Genomic DNA, 16,665 nt, shown 5'->3' with positions numbered 1-16,665 from the left:
GATGTATATGCTTCTTTTGTTCCTACAGGGAGTTCTAGACCTATGAGTTTTACTGATTTTTAAAATCTAAATCAGAACTCTCACGCCATTGTTACCAGCGGCTGCCTGCCATAAATTGAATTTCTGCCTTCACTGAGTGGACTCCGGAAGCCTCTTCATCTGGACTACCTTTGTCCAGAAGGGCTAACAGGAGCTGTTTTTGAGAGACAGACAGACAGACAGAGAGTGCACTGCTACTCTTAAGAAGCACAGTATGAGATACATGCCTTCTTAGGCCAACCACATGTACGAAAGACTTATGTGTACTACAAACAGTTCACAGGACAGGGAAACTGGTGAAGAACCATCTGAATCCGTTCCACAAAAATCACAGCCATTTTCACAGAAGGCACAAGATGATACACTTTGCATCACTTCAGAGTTATAGCTTCTCACTGCTCTTCTCCCTGTCATGAAAGAATGGTCAACAATGTTGCTAAATTATGACAATGCTATCCTAAAAATTTAAAATTTGTATTTTTCAAAGAGCACAATATATTTATTCACCAATGAAGTCTCAAAGGCCATATGGCTGACATGGTTGTTCAAACCAAGGTCATAGGAATCCTCCTGTGACATGTGGCTACAGGAGGTCTCAAACCTACTCTACAGTGATTTGGACTGATGCATCATTCCTAGACAAAGGATATATAACATGCCATGCAATCAATGACAGGTACTAGTAACTGTGGGGTTTTTCAATCATCTGTTAGGATAGATATATGATCCAAGCGTGTTTGGAATATTTCATTTATTCTACAATTTTAGAATGTCTAGAAATATTGCATAAGATGAATAAATTATAAAAAGTACCAAAAATTCAATTATGGTCACAGGATACACGATGCTTTCTTTTGCGGTAGGCATAAAGTTTTTGCTCCAGCACTTATCCAAGCTTTAGAACAAAGCAATAGGAAAATGATTATTTTAAGCCAACTGCAATATGAGATATTGGCTGTGGTTTCAGAAATCCTGAATAAATTTCACATTTTTTTAAAGTAAAAATGCCCTTCAGCAAATTTCTGAGTATTTCAGGGGAAATAGCATTTTAAAAATGCAACCAAGTTTTGTTTTAAAGCCGGACAAATTCTAGGAAAAATAATCCACCAGCATTTCCTTCTTTCTAAAAGTAATTCTTCTTCACCAATACACATAATAACTTGGTTTTAGAGTCCTGGAAAAATTAAGTCAACTAAGTTCTGTTACAAACAATGTCTTTCAGCCTACTGGTTTTAATTAAAACAAGCAATTGTGTAAATGATGCTTTAAGTGGTGAGAGCAGTTCTTGCAAGGAACGTTTTAATAAATTCTTGAAGAAAGATCTGGTATTAAAGCAATTAATCAGACAACCAGGCTGTGTTCATGTCTTCTACAAGTATATGCTATGAATTGTATTTTGCAGCCATAAAAACTAGCAATGCCAAGAAATGCATTCAAATAATGTACCACATATACTCTGAACAACGGCCCGAAAGTGGATCAAAAAATCTGCACAACTGGGCCATGTACTGCGGGTGGGAGATGTCTACAAAATGGGATGGCCTTTAGGTTTACACAAGAGGCGGGACCCGCGATACTCGCGCGGGGGGGAAGATCTCATATCACAGACACACACACACTTTCTCCCCAGGCTCCCCTGCAGCTGCCCAGACCCACTGTTTCCCTACCCCCGTGGCTTGTTTGGAGCTGCTCCAGACAGCCTCGCCAAGGCTCCCCCCCCCTCGGTGGTTTGTCCAGTACTGCTCTGGACAGGCTGAGCTCGCTGAGGCTTCCTGTCCCCCTTCCTTCTCTTGGTTCCGAGGCTTCCTATACATACCTGGGCAACGCCACCCGGGCTGTGGGAGACTGACCCAGCACAATGGAGCCTCGGGGGAAGCGAGGAGGCTGCCAATGAGACAGTGGCTGACCTGTAGAGCGACACTACACGGCCCAATCCTCCGACTGACCGACCAGCTGGGCCAAGCCAGGCCACGGAGCGGGTGGCATTGAGACCTTGACCCGCTGCGCGAGGCAGCGACAGTGGACCCGAGCAGGCCGAGTGGGTGGGAGGAGACCAGAGCTGGCTGGCGACCTCTCACCAGGGGAAAGATGGAATGGGCGAAGGGCAGTCGGGCTGACAGCTGCACTCGGCATCCTTGCCACTAATTCCAAACAAATGAGGCTGGTAAAACAGACATAAGAAACAGAGTGGGGGGAGCAGTGCTGAGGCGAAGTCCCCGGAGGTTCCTCGCACAACCCACCACAGTTTCCAAGGGTGAGTCCATTCTCTGTGCAGGGACGATTGTTGCTGTGGCAGTTGGAGCAGCAGCCGGGAGGGTTAGTGGCGTGGGGGCTTCCCTCGCGCTGTTCTCGCGCCTCAGTGAGTTCCCTGCGCATGCCCAGAGCAAGTAGTAGTGATTTTGGGGGGATTTAAATATCCCTCCAATATTTTTTTACAGTTTTCAGATTTTTGTGCACACCTGGGGACTGTCCCAAGTGTGCACGAAAATCTCCCTCCCCCCCAGGTGCCCCCGATGCGCGGATTTAGATATCCGCATGCAGGGGGTACCTTTCGCTATTAGATAGATAAAAATCTGAAAGGGAAAAAAAAGATGAGGGGACAAAACCCAAACTTATAGAGCAAAGGATGAGATCTCACTATGTTATGTCATGAGATCACTGCAGCCATTCTGAGGGTTGCTTAACAACCTCGTGAACTGGCGATATCAGGAGCAGTGGGGAAAGGATGAGGTAGAAGGTAAATGAGGAGGTAAGCAAATGTGTGAAGCGGCAAGAAAGGGAGAAGGCAGTGACACTGAGTGAGTAACCTAGACAGATGCAATGGGGAAGGGAGGAGGTACAGGCACTAGTAAGTGAGCAAGGCAGCAGGGAAGGAGACAGGAGAGGAGGCAGGGGAAAGGGGGAAAGGGGGAAAGGCATCAGTGGAATGAAGAAAAAGGAACAGGGGGAAGCAGTGACCAGCAGGGGATGAGATTTCCTCTTCCCGGCAAAATCCGCATGGGTTCCTACTTGTACTGGTTATTCTGATAAAAGAAGGCAGGATTCACAAAGGCCCGGATTAGACACACTTTTCACTAAACTCTGTGTCAGAAGGATCCCACCCACTAAGCATGCTTGCCGTGCCTAACTCTACATCTGTGCATAAATGTAACATTTACATAGAGCCTAAACATGAACATTATGGACACATGTCCAAATTGTACAACCATGATCTTCTAGACAATCTAGGAAGCAGCCATTTATCTTAGAACTCTGCAAGTTGGTTTTATGAACCTGGGACCTATGAAAATACTGTACACCCATTCATGTGCACCTGGGGAAACCTAGAGTTAGAATGGATGTGCCAGATGGCAAGGCAGGTAAGCACAAACCCACTCTTCCACCACATATAGCATCTACCAAATGAGAAGTTCATTGAAAGAACATTCTAGAATATCATTATTTCACCTGTCAACTTTTAGTACGAGTGCCACAACACAATACAATCTTATTGGATGTGGGAGTGCTCCATATGTATCTCCTATGTCAAAAATATTTTCCACTTCTTTTTAATGTTATATTTATATTGTATATGTGCATGTATACATTTGATATTTTGGAATGTATTAAAAAAATAAAAATAAAAACATTAAAAACATTAAAAACAAAACAAAAATATTTTCCACTTCTTGTCCCCCTGAATGTCTGCCACATCCAAAACAATATTCCACTCCTAGGCAATGCACAAACTTCTCTCATGTTGGGAACTTGTGTGTATCTGCTGTGGGTGGGAATCAGAAGGCAGATGAGAATGAGATACATTTTTCTCCCAGCTTCCAAAAATGCCATGACTCAACATGCTCTCTGAACTTAACATGAGAAAGCATAACTCATGTCTTCACTCCAGGAAAACACCAGAGGTAAAAACAGCAGAAGAATACAACTTAGTGGCTACATGGAAAATTAGAAATATAGGACTTCCGGGTTTTGGCACCTCAACGATGGCCACGTCTCTCAGTTACTCCGAGAGACGTGTGCCATGAATCGGGGATTAGGAGGGAGCGCGATTGTGCGCTCTCCCCCATGGAGTCCATAGGCAATGGACTCCTAGCCAGGGGGCTTTGGAGAGCCCTACCTCCGGCCGACAGCCGGCACAGGGGGGCTGCTCTCTGCCCCGAAGGTCCTGCCCTGATTCCCAGTATTGGACTCGAAGCGACCACTGGGACAAGCGTATGAAGGTTTGGCAATTTTACTCTGCCTACTGAGATCCCAGGGAGACCTGTTGGATCGTTTTTGAAGATGGATAAATGAGTTTAAGTTAAAGTGAGACATCGGAGCCCTGTTGCGAAGCCCCCACAAACTAAAGCGGGAAGGGGGAGGGGACGCCCTACCGCCTCAAGCGAATGAACGAAGCGGGACGGTGGGGGACTGAGCTAATAGTGGCAATGGATTACAGTAGAAGGACTAGATCAGAGAAATCTTCTAATAAAAGCATTTACAGACCTTTGAGACTTTGGCAACTTCAATCGGTAAATGTAAACAACCTTCCAAGATGGCGATCGGAGACATTGAGGGAGGTGGGACGCAAGCTTCTCTCAGGAAGAAAAAAAAACAGAGGGCTAGGTCAGGTGACCTAACCATAGATCCTTCCTACAGCATAGAATCGGGTGTCATCTGCTGGCTAAAGTGGAATATTTTACGGAAACGGCTCTAAATGTGACAAGACTCTTAAAGGGACAGTGTTTAGAATAAGAAGCAGTGAATCTTGGTTTATAGACAAAATTGAGACTGTGTATAGCTTGTATTGGATGGTGGCAAGCAGATTAAAAAGCGATTGGACTCTTGTACCATAACAAGCGAGTGAGAGCTCTGGAAAAGGAAAGTAGTACTAACTGGACAGAGCCTGTTTCATTAAAGCTGTTTATGAAAGAAGAATCAACAGAGAAGGAAGAGGACAAATTGAGATGACTGTATGGACTGAGTGAATCTAGGTTCCACAACGTCGTGTTTGTGGGGAGGGAGGGGAAGCGCAATGGGAGATGTCAATGTCTTTTAAGGTCTCTATACTTTTTAATTAGCTTTGGAGCTATTCTCTGTCTAGACAGATAAGCTGGATTTTAACTTGAAGCGATGAACAAGGAAACTCCTCATGTCAGAAGTTAATTGATAAGAGTTACAACTTTGTATTTATAAGCATATGTAACCTTCTACACTTGGGCTTTTAGTGCCTTTTTCTCTGTCTCCCTTAGTCTGTAGTCTTTCCCCTCCCCTTCTTTCGTTATAGTTATGTAGCTATTTTAGAAATGCAAATTTTTTAAAAAATCCCCTTCGGGGGGGGCAAAAAAAAGAGAATTAGAAATATAAATTAAAAAGATTTTACGTTCTACTCTTCAAGACATAAATCATGGTCTAGGATTGATATGGCGTCGAGGTCAGCATCTATGACTAAAGAACTAAAAGAAGCAGAAATCTTACCAAATACTTTTGCAGACCACAATCCTATCTCAATTGAGCTAAATCAAGGGGAAAAGGCTTCTAAATGGAGAATGAACATAAATCTTCTTAAAGGTCAAGACTTTTTGATAAAAACAAAAATAGCAATTAAAGAATTCTTCAAAAGAAATTTACAAATAGAAGTATCAATTAATATAGTATGGGACACTTTCAAAGCTTTCCTAAGAGGATGGTTTATCAATAAAAATGCATGGGTAATGAAAAAGAAGAAAGAAAAATATGAAAATTTAAGAGGAAAAATCCAAAGGGAAGAAGACAAATTGAAGAAACATCCACAAGGAGAAAATGAGCAGAGTAAAATTAAAATATTACAACACCAAATGAATATAATGTTGTCCCAAGAGATAGCTAAAAATATAGAATACTCAAAACAATATTATTTTGAACATACAAATAAAATACCAAGATGGTTGGCATATAAATTAAGTCAAGAAAAAGAAAAAAGCATTATAATAGCATTAAAAGATGAAAAGAATGAAATAAAATATACTACACAAGACATGAAATCCATAGTGAAACAATTTTACACTAGACTTTATTCACAAGAAAAACAAGACCCACATCTAATAAAAGAGTATTTGGTGAATAATAATAAAGGAAAATTTACGGAAACACAAAAAGACACTTTAAATAAACCCATTGCTCCATACGAAATAATTGAAGCTGTTAAAAAACAGAGAAAAAGGAAATCACCAGGTCTGGATGGACTGCCTGCAGAAATCTATAAGATCTTTGAAGAGCAAATACTGTTACCATTTAAAGATTTAATACAAACTATAACAAAAGAGGAGAAACTCCCAGACTCGTGGAATGAAGCTTTCATAACGTTAATACCAAAACCAGGAACAGATGGAACAGAAATCAAGAATTATAGACCCATCTCGTTATTGAATGCAGACTATAAAATATATACCAACATATTAGCAACAAGATTAAAGAAAATACTGCTACAAATTAAACATCAAGATCAGGCGGGATTTCTTCCATAAAGACAAATGAAGAATAACATAAGAACAGTAATTAATGTCTTGGAATATTATGAAACACACCCAGAAAAGCAGGCAGCACTGATCTTTTTAGATGCAGAAATAGCGTTTGATAATGTGTCATGGGAATTTTTGATTCAAAAACTAGAAGACTGGGACTGTGGGAAACAATATCAGCTATTTATAAAAAAACAATACGGCAAAATTATAATTAATGGAGATATGATGCAAAACATGCAAATACAAAAAGGCACCAGACAGGGTTGTCTGCTATCACCTTTGTTATGATATTTGTCTTAGAAACTCTGAATGATCTAATAAGACGTAACAATTTAATAAGAGGGCTAAGAGTAAAAGGTGAAGAGTTCAAACTACAAGCATTTACAGATGATCTTGTATTTATATTAGAAGAGCTGCGGTCCTCAATTAATCATTTGGTGGAAGCAATTTCAAGATATGGAAAAGTGGCAGGCTTAAAAATAAATTTTCAGAAGACGAAAATACTAGCCAAAAATTGTACGCAAGAAACTATCGACTCAATACAGGAGAGCACAAAGATTGAAATAGTAAATAAAGTTAAATATTTAGGAATAATAACAACAAACACAAATAGTTCGTTAATGGAAAACAACTATAAAAAATTATTGGGAGAAATGAGAAAAGACCTTTTTAAATGGAAAGACCTGCAACTATCACTAATGGGTAGGATTGCAACAATTAAAATGAATATTCTTCCTAATTTTTTATTTTTTGCCCAAAATCTTCCAATTATGAAAAATAATCAATACTTTATAGATTTGGATAAAAATATTAGACAATATATTTGGTACCCTAAGAAGGCTCGTATAAAGTGGAAATTGCTTCAAGATAAGAGGAGGGTTGGGACTCCCTAATTGGAATTTGTACTATCAAGCAGCAGCTGCAACATGGATCAAAGACTGGCTAACTTTAGACAATCGAAGACTACTAAAATTAGAAGGACATGATTTATGCATGGGTCTACATGCATATATATGGTACAATAAAGATAAAATACATTCTAATTTCCACCAACATATTACAAGAGGACCATTGATTAAAATTTGGGTGAGACTAAAGGGAAAATTCTACAATAAAATACCAAGATGGGTATCACCACTAGAAGCTTTTATTAAACCTACCTTCTTAAACAAATTAAAAAATGTATCCTATGAGTTCTTATTGGATAAAAATAATAACCTTAAAAATACTGAAATGTTAAAAAACCTTAACATAAATTTAACTTGGTGGGAACACACACAACTTAATTCTAGATATACCAAAGATAAAGCAACAGGTTTTTATATGCAAAAAAAATGAAATAGATAAAATTTGGTTTTCATCAAATGACAAAATGACAAGAAAAATATATAACTTCTTGTTGACAGATTATCTGATTGATGAAACAATTAAAGAAACAATTATAAGATGGATGCAAGATATAGGGCATAATATTCAAATTGATGAATGGACTAAGACTTGGAAATCAATATCATTTCTTAAAGCCACATCTTATAAGGAAAGTATAATTAAAATGTTTTATAGATGGTATTGGTCCCCAGATAGAGTTTCTAAATGTTCAGCTAAAATATCCAAGAATTGTTGGAAATGTAAATCTAATGTGGGGACATTCTATCATATGTGGTGGAAATCTGAAAAAATAGTCAAGTTTTGGAAAGAGGTTAAAAAACAGATAATGAATATGTTGGAAATCAATTTGAATTTATCACCTGAGATCTTCTTGTTAAATATTATAGCTAATGATATTGGAAAAAATGATATACTTATGCTAACTTATATGGTAACCTCAGCCAGAATTATATTGACAAAATATTGGAAAACAGATAGAATCCCTTTAATAGAAGAGGTAGTATATAAATTGTTAGACATTGCAGAAATTGAAAAATTAACAATGTTATTACATGGTAAAGATGAAAATGAATTCCAAAAATGATGGTCAAGAGTATACATATACATAAAAAACCCCAAAGATTTTGTGAAAAGACTCCAACGATATGTAAAGTATTTAATTATGTACAAGGTTACATATGGTGAAAAGCTATAAATAAAATACTAAAAAAAAGAACGAATAACTTTCTTCCAAATAACACCTCCTTTCCTGCCTTTGCTTTACCCAGGGAGAGGTGTCCTTGAGCGTTCCTCTGTACCAACTTAAGCCACAGATAACCAAAACATATATCTTCACTTGGTTGGGATGGCAACGTTAGGCATGGTGTGAATGTATGCATGGGGGAAGGAAGTGGCTTTTATTCAAATTATCTATATTAAGCTTCTACCCGCCAAAAGTTTTCAGTTCTAACACAGTGAACTCATCACTGTGCTGTTGAGTGTAACTGGACTGGGGGTGTGACAGAATGTTAGAACTCCCCTTTACCTCCGTCATCCCATTGATATGGCAGACGAAGAAAGAGGTGCTGGGACGAGCACAGGGTCTGAACCCAAGAACCCCAACCTCAAACCCAACAAAAGAAAAGATGACTGAGGTATGGGCAACAGACCCAAGAAGCACATCATCTTCAAACCAAAAATGAGACACGACAGCCCACACCGATGGGAAGACCCGGTGTGGTTGGTGAGCACCCCAAGCTTCAGGGGAGCAAAAACCTGCCCTGAGCGCAAACGGTACAGGGTCTCCCACCTTCCACAATGACCTGGAATGGGTAAAAGTGATCGAAGAATGGGAGGAAGAAGCTAGGGCTGGGCGCAGCCAAGGTGACCGGAGGTCCAAGATGAGAGAGCTGAAAGAGGGGTTCTCATCAAGAACCTCCCCAAAATGGGCAAAGAGCTGATGGTGAAGGAAGACTCTGAAGAATCAGAGGGAGACGCTGAGGCTGGGGCCCAAGGAGGTCCCCCTCCCAATCGGAGAGGGGACCAGCAACCCGAGAGAGGCCCCAAAATGCACTGGAAGCTACAAGGTGTCCTTGAGCATTGCTCTGTACCAGCTTAAGCCAGAGATAACCAAAACATATATCTTTCACTTGGTTGGGATGGCAATGTTAGGCGTGGTATGAATTTGACATATGCATGGGGGAAGGAAGGGGCTTTTATTCAAATTATCTATATTAAGCTTGTATCTGCCAAAAGTCTTAAGTTCTAACACAGTGACTTACTGGATCTTGTATACAATTCAATAAACTCATCACTGCCAAGAGAGAGCTGTTGAGTGTAACTGGCCTCGGGGTCTAACAGTCTCTCACCATTTCTAATTTTATAGCTTAGTAGAGTCTTATCCATAATAACACATGTAAGCATCCCCCTGCCAAATGATTCCAAGCTACTCTGTCCATTCCTATTTTTTCTTTTCCCTGTCACTTATATTTTAGTACAGAATCTTGTGTACACTCTAAATTTTAGATTATACAAACACACACTTGACTTATACCCCACCTTTCTTCCCAATGAGCACCCAAAGCAGCCTACATTGTTCTCCTCTCCTCTGTTTTATCCCCACAATAACCCTGTGAAATATGTTAGGCTGAGAGTGTGTGACTGGCCAAAGGTCACCCAACAAACTTCCATGGCTGTGTAACATTCTTTCCTTCCGTTTTCCCTTCTTTCCTTCCGTTTTCCTTCTGCACAGCTCTTGACATCACAATGCTATCACACTAGTAGCTGTCTAAAAGAAAATTATTTATTTGGTAACTGAACAGGTCCAGCATTAGTTCTTTATTCGGAATAAAAGGGGTCAAATCCCCCAACAGGCATAGATCAAAAATATTCCACTGCTTTATGCCACTTACAACAGAGGGGGAAAATTGCAGCTGCTACTGTTAATGGAATTAACATTATTTATGTTTCTAGTAATGCTTGTCCACCTCACACAATCCTCCATTTTATGCCTTTTCTTCAATTAAAGAGCGAATTCCTCACTCTGCTGAACACAACTATGTTATTTCAGCATTGAATGCATGGTCAAAAATGATAGGTACTTACTGGGTTCATAGTAATCTACTACATTTACAGAAGCATCTTGAGTATTTGCAACTTTGAAGTATCTCACAGTTGGGACATCCACACAAAACTCTGTTTTATTCAACTGGAAAATAAAGAGAGTATACATTCAAAGAACAGTATAAGGTTTCTGAAATGAAAGGTATGACTCATTAATGCCTAAGCTCCTCACTGCTAAAGAAAATAATTTCATTGAGCGGTTGAACATTTTTGCATTAACCAACATCCAAAGCTGTGCAAGCAGGTACAAGTACAGCCTCCCACAAAACAGGGGCGGACAGATGGCCTTATCAGAGCATACCTGCAGATAACAGAACATGCCACATACTAGTTCACACACACACAAACGCACACACAAAAAGGTTCCAAATTCATGGGAAAGAATTCAAACAAACCCAAAACAAACTCCTACTTCCTTATGCAGACAGCACAAGCACATACAGGGCTTTTTTTCTGGGGGAACAAGCCAGGATGGAGTTCCGGAACCTCTTCAACAAAATTCTTTTAAAAATGTTTAAAACTTCATGAGTTTTCAGTATACAGATTGAAAACTTCAATTCTCTCTTGAGAGTTCAGGCACCTTTTTTCTTTTTCTTTTTAAAGCCCTGCTGGGAACACACTTTAAATTCTCTTTTGGCATGCTAAATCAGTTTCAGTTCCTCTGCCTACCAGCTGTTTTAAACTGATGATTTTAAATTGGTAGTTTTAATATATTTTATTGTGTTTCATTGAGGCTAGCATTTTAAGCTTAGTTCCTGTAAGGTAGAAGGGTGGCTAATAAACATTTTAAATAAATAAAAAGCGTATTCAGCAACCTGGCTCCACAAAATCCCTATTCAAAACACGTTGCATTTACCCCTGGAAGAATCCTGCTTTTGACTACAGGAGGACAACTTCTTATGAGAATACTGTTGTTTTACCAGTTCAAAAAAGGATTATCTGGACTTCAAACAAATTGATGCTTATATTAATAATTTTAATCTAACAAGATTATGACAAAGGATAATATTTTTCTTGTATGTTGACCTACATAGTCCAAATATAAATAGACTTTGCCTTCTTCTTTCTCCACTTTCCTAATCGTATCATCTGGTGGCACAAAACCAGGTGACAGAGAGAAACCACTCAACAATCCAACTTCCATAAGAACCATACCGGTCCTTGAAGATGTATCAGTTCCCAAATACCTAAAAAGGGGGAAAGGAGAAGGGACATTTTTTATAAAAATAAAACAATCAAACATTCTAGTATTAAAATCTTTATGTAATAATGATCAAACTATGGCTTGGTTCAGAAACCCTGACTGGGCCCCTCTTTTTGCATGAATGAAGCATAAAGATAAGAGTGTGATTGCCCATGTGCAACGATTCCTGTATGAGCATACAACATACACATGCTTCCCACCTTTGAGTGGGAAGTATCATGCAAACTGTATGTACATAGACCACAAGATCTGTTTGCTGTGTATAAGCATACTGTGTGGGGGGATATTCATTTCTCCACTACAAAGATGGAGGACACTGGGTACAGAAAGTGGATTGGATCCCATAGAGAGGGCTTCCATGGACAGAAAAATTTCAGTCTATGGAGTATGAGTTTCCCTCCCCCACCCACTTGCTGCTGTCCAAAATGTCCTTCAAAATGCTTTTCTTGAAGAAAGTAGGGTTGCCAACTTCTGGGTGGGGCGGTGGAGATCACCCAGAATGATAACTGATCTCCAGACTACACAGATCGGCTCCCCTGGAGAAAATGGCCGGCTTGGATGGTGGACTGTATGGCATCATACCCTGCTGGACTCCCTCCCCCCCCCCCCAAACCCCACTGTTACCAGGCTCCACTCGCAAATCTCCAGGAATTTCCCAACGTGGAGGTGGCAAACCTAGGGGAGGGAGATCTTAAGAAACAGGGTGTGGATAAATGGATTTTGCACCAGGAGGGGGAAACAGTCAAAAATCACTCCTCACACACACACATCCTTCTACACAGATCTGAGGAGTCCAAGCCAGTTTTTGAACCAGCTCCCAGTTACTTGGGAAAAGAAAAGGCAAAATTGTGACCAAGGGCCAAAATATATGCCATGGTGTCCTTGTGGATGCCAGTACAACATCATCACCATTTTGAAGTAGGGCAGGCTGAAGGGCTCTTATTCTCCCCACCTCATTAAGTGCCAAAATGGCTGTACACCCCACCCTGGGTGGCTGTTTTGGCACTTGAAAAGACGTGGGAGGTGGAAACAAGAGCTCTGCACTGCAGGCCTGATCAGGATTGGGCTCTCATAGCATTTTAAGCATTATACCCTCTGTCACATCGCCAAGGTTAGAAATGCACTCCGGCTATCCTAACCTGTAGCCTTGCAATTACCTATGGAGAAACACAACACTGCAATCGCAGTATACAAATATTTGGCAAATGCTTGTGTACAACATTCATTTCCCAACTTCTGGAAAATATTAGACACATATATTCATAAACTGATTAATTTGACCCAGATTTTTCTGAAGGCACATCTTGCATGCAAGTATGTCTTCTACTGTCTGCTGCTTCTTCCTCCTACAGGGAAGAAACCAAGCCTTGGGCCAGAATAAGAAAGGGGAGGTGCGAATGCCAAGAAGATGGTCTGTTAACTTGCCCACTAGGGGAGGTGTGATGACAGCAGCAAACGATATTGTGTCAAGACACGAACTCCCTGGTGTTGTACTGAGAACTGAATCATTTTTTTTCCAAATAAGCACTGATGATTGAGCAAAAGTAGCTACAATCAATACCAATGAAATTAACAGTAGTTAAGATAGTCTAGACCAAATCCTATTGTTATTTTATATGGCTTACTGACAACTAACTTTTGGTGGGATTTGCCAACTTGGTAATAAGAACCAGGAGGAAGGAACTACATCATTCAAAGGAGCCCATTAAGCAACTCTATTATAAAACTATATATAACTATATATAAGTTATAGAACTATAAAACTTTTTAGCAAGTGGTACCTACAGAGTTTGATGCCTGAAGGGGCCCTTCAGACAGAAGAGTTCCATTTTGTTTACCAACTGAGCGATGGCAACACTTAATGGAACAATGGTGGTTTTCTAAATATACTTTACTGTTTTATAGTTCTTTCAGTTGGTAGAATTGTAAATTAGGCAGAAATAAACCCACTGGAAACTTAATTTGTTGATTGTTCCATTAAGTGACACCTCTGATAATTTGCATAATTGGACTAAAATTAATTTAATAGAGCCTCTGAGGTTTCCCTCCTCTCTCAACATCCAGTGACCGCTCATGAAAGAAACCATCACCCCGACACACAATGGTAATCTCGGAACATTTTAGGTACCTGAAAACCACATCATCATGTCAACACACAACTAGACTATGAAAATATATTTGTACCTTTTTATGTGATGACTAAGTGCTTCCTGATAAAGGGAGGTCTTCAAATAGGTGGTACAAGTATATTGTTTGACAGGGACAGTACACTATCATTGTTTCCTTGGAAGGGAATGTGCCTCCAGTATTTACTTTGAATGCCTGACAGTAGTTAAAAGTAACTGAATAAAATTATTGCTTTTTATATGAGGACAGTTTGCAAGCAAAGAAGACTTGCTTTACAAAGCAATGCTCAGAGGCTTGGCAGCATGGCTGATTAAATACAGATATGGCTTTGAAAGACGTTCAGCATAACTGCTGACTGCGGTTGGCTCATGAGATTAGACACAAATAAAACCATCTGTGGGATGAAGTGCCAGGCCAAAGTAGCTGCTATTGAAAACAAATAACTGAGCTGGAACAGCATGTAATTATGTCTGCATTATAACTGTAAACGGGAGGAGACCTAATTGCCATCAAGATACAATTATTTTCTACAAAAAAGTTGGTGTTTGGATCTCACTGAACAACTGTTGCCTCCAGGCTGGGCCCTCTAGTCTGGGCAGATTGTCTATAGTCTGTGCTTATTCTGTTTACTGCTTCTTGACCTCTGCCTTTTAGGCCTCATACCTTGCCTCTGCCTGCCTGGTGGATTCTGACAGCTTGCCTGACCTCAGCCATACTCCATGGACATCACCTCCCTTTGGCCCAACCCTGAGACTGTTTTGGCAGTATTATATGAACTTCTGGTCCCCTGGCTACCCGATCTTTGGCTTCATTTCAGACTGCTATCCTACACAGCATGAACATCAGTGCCTGATACACTGCTCCTTTAAGGAACAAGAGACTAAGCCTCAGGCATCTCTGACAGAGCAGAGGAAGGAAGGAAGGATTAGATGGTGACACAGGAGGCATGCACCGGATTGGCCTGGTGCATTGAGGGCTTATTTAATATAAGGAAAGGAGGGGAGAACAAAGCTCTGTATCCCTGTACACATGCAAACTATGCCTGTCATGAACTGGATTAAGCGCTTAATTTGTACATTATAGTCTTTATTAGATTCAGGTGGGTAGCCGTGTTGGTCTGAAACAACATAACGAAGTTTGAGTCCAGTGGCACCTTTAAGACCAACAAAGGTTAATTCTGGGTATAAGCTTTTGTGTGCATGCACACTTCATCATGCACACGAAACCTTATACTCCAAATTAAACTTTGTTAGTCTTAAAGGTGCCACTGAACTCAGTCTTCATTTAATTCACCATCACTACAGCTATATGGAAAAGGCCATAAATGCACCTATTTTATAGCTGGGAAACAGCTTTAGTTGGAGACATTCCCCCGGAGATTCTTGGGCTACAATCCTAAAGACACTTTTCCTATTGAACAACATAAGACTTATTTCTCATTAAACCTGCTTAGAATTACTCCCTTACTGACTTTCTGACTGATGTGGAATCTGAAGATTCTCTCAAATTCAAGTTCAACATTTTAACTATATGCACTGATTTTTAACTGTGTGTATTCATCATGTATTGTTTTATAACTTGCTGTGACATGCTTACGATCTTTTATATTCTTGGAGCTTGGATTGTTTTGTTAGCTGCCTTGAATCTGAGGAGATAAGGCAGGATATAAATATTCTAAACAAAATAAATAAATATCAGATCACAGTGGTTCTAAAGGGATATAAAACCACACAGCTAGCTGCGCCTTAGTTGCAACATTTATTGTATGTGACCAAGTATGATGTCCCCCCTCATGGATCACTGCCTTGTCGTGGCGAGGGGGCTTGCGCAGTTCAATGAAGCTGTGGGCTATGCCGTGAAGGGCCACCCAAGACGGACAGGCCACAGCAGAGAACTCAGACCAAGAGTGATCCCCTGGAGAAGGTAATGGCAACCCACTCCAGTATCTTTGCCAAGAAAACCCCAAGACGGGGACGGCAAAGGATGAGATGGTTAGACAGTGTCATAGATGCAACGAACATGAAACTGAGCCAACTTCAGAGGATGGCGGAAAACAGGAGGGCCTGGCGGGAGCTGGTCCATGGGGTCGCGAAGAGTCGGACTCGACTGTGCGACTGAACAACAAATAGTAGCTGGACAGTATCAAAAGGCTAAAAGATATGACGCCGGAAGATGAGCCCCTCAGGTCGGAAGGTGTCCAATATGCTACTGAGGAAGAGCAGAGGGCAAGTACAAGTAACCCCAGAAAGAGTGAAGCGGCTGGGCCAAAGCCAAAAGGACGCTCAGTTGTGGATGTGTCTGATGGTGAAAGGAAAGTCCGATGCTGCAAAGAACAATACTACATAGGAACCTGGAATGTAAGATTTATGAATCAAGGTAAGATTGATGTGCTCAAAAATGAGATGGCAAGACTGAACATCGATATCTTAGGAATCAGTGAACTTAAGTGGACAGGAATGGGCGAATTTAACTCAGAAGACCATTATATCTACTACTGTGGCCAGGAATCTCGTAGAAAAAATGGTGTGGCCTTTATAGTCAACAAGAGAGTGCAAAAGTCAGTACTGGGATACAATCTCAAAAATGACAGAATGATTTCGGTCCGATTCCAAGGCAAACCATTCAACATCACAGTAATCCAAGTCTATGCCCCAACCACTGATGCAGAAGAGGCTGAAGTGGACCGGTTCTATGAAGACCTACAACACATCTCATTGTTCCCCCCCCCTCCCAGCGCTTTCATTAACATGACCATGGCTGCTTCCATGTATTTGAAACTTCTAGTGCCTTGATACATTAGAAAAGGGGAGAGTTAAAGTGCTACTT

General features: G+C 40.4%; 1 protein-coding gene across 1 annotated transcript in view; it reads right to left on the bottom strand.

Moving 5' to 3' along the window:
* Positions 1 to 270: 270 nt before the first annotated feature.
* CD109 (CD109 molecule) overlaps positions 271 to 16,665 on the bottom strand; it is a 170,389-nt gene continuing 153,994 nt past the window's right edge. Inside the window, exons 31-33 of the mRNA XM_015426374.1 lie at positions 11,539 to 11,695; positions 10,491 to 10,593; positions 271 to 446 (exon numbers count right to left, since the gene is read on the bottom strand). Coding sequence (XP_015281860.1) covers positions 271 to 446; positions 10,491 to 10,593; positions 11,539 to 11,695 — 436 coding nt within the window. The remainder of the gene's footprint in view (positions 447 to 10,490; positions 10,594 to 11,538; positions 11,696 to 16,665) is intronic.

Source organism: Gekko japonicus, unplaced genomic scaffold (assembly GCF_001447785.1).
Source record: "Gekko japonicus isolate JY-2015 unplaced genomic scaffold, Gekko_japonicus_V1.1 scaffold742, whole genome shotgun sequence".
Classification (NCBI taxonomy): Eukaryota; Metazoa; Chordata; class Lepidosauria; order Squamata; family Gekkonidae; genus Gekko; species Gekko japonicus.
The sequence above is the reverse complement of the archived record's forward strand: the minus strand, read 5'-3'. Positions and strand labels throughout refer to the sequence as shown.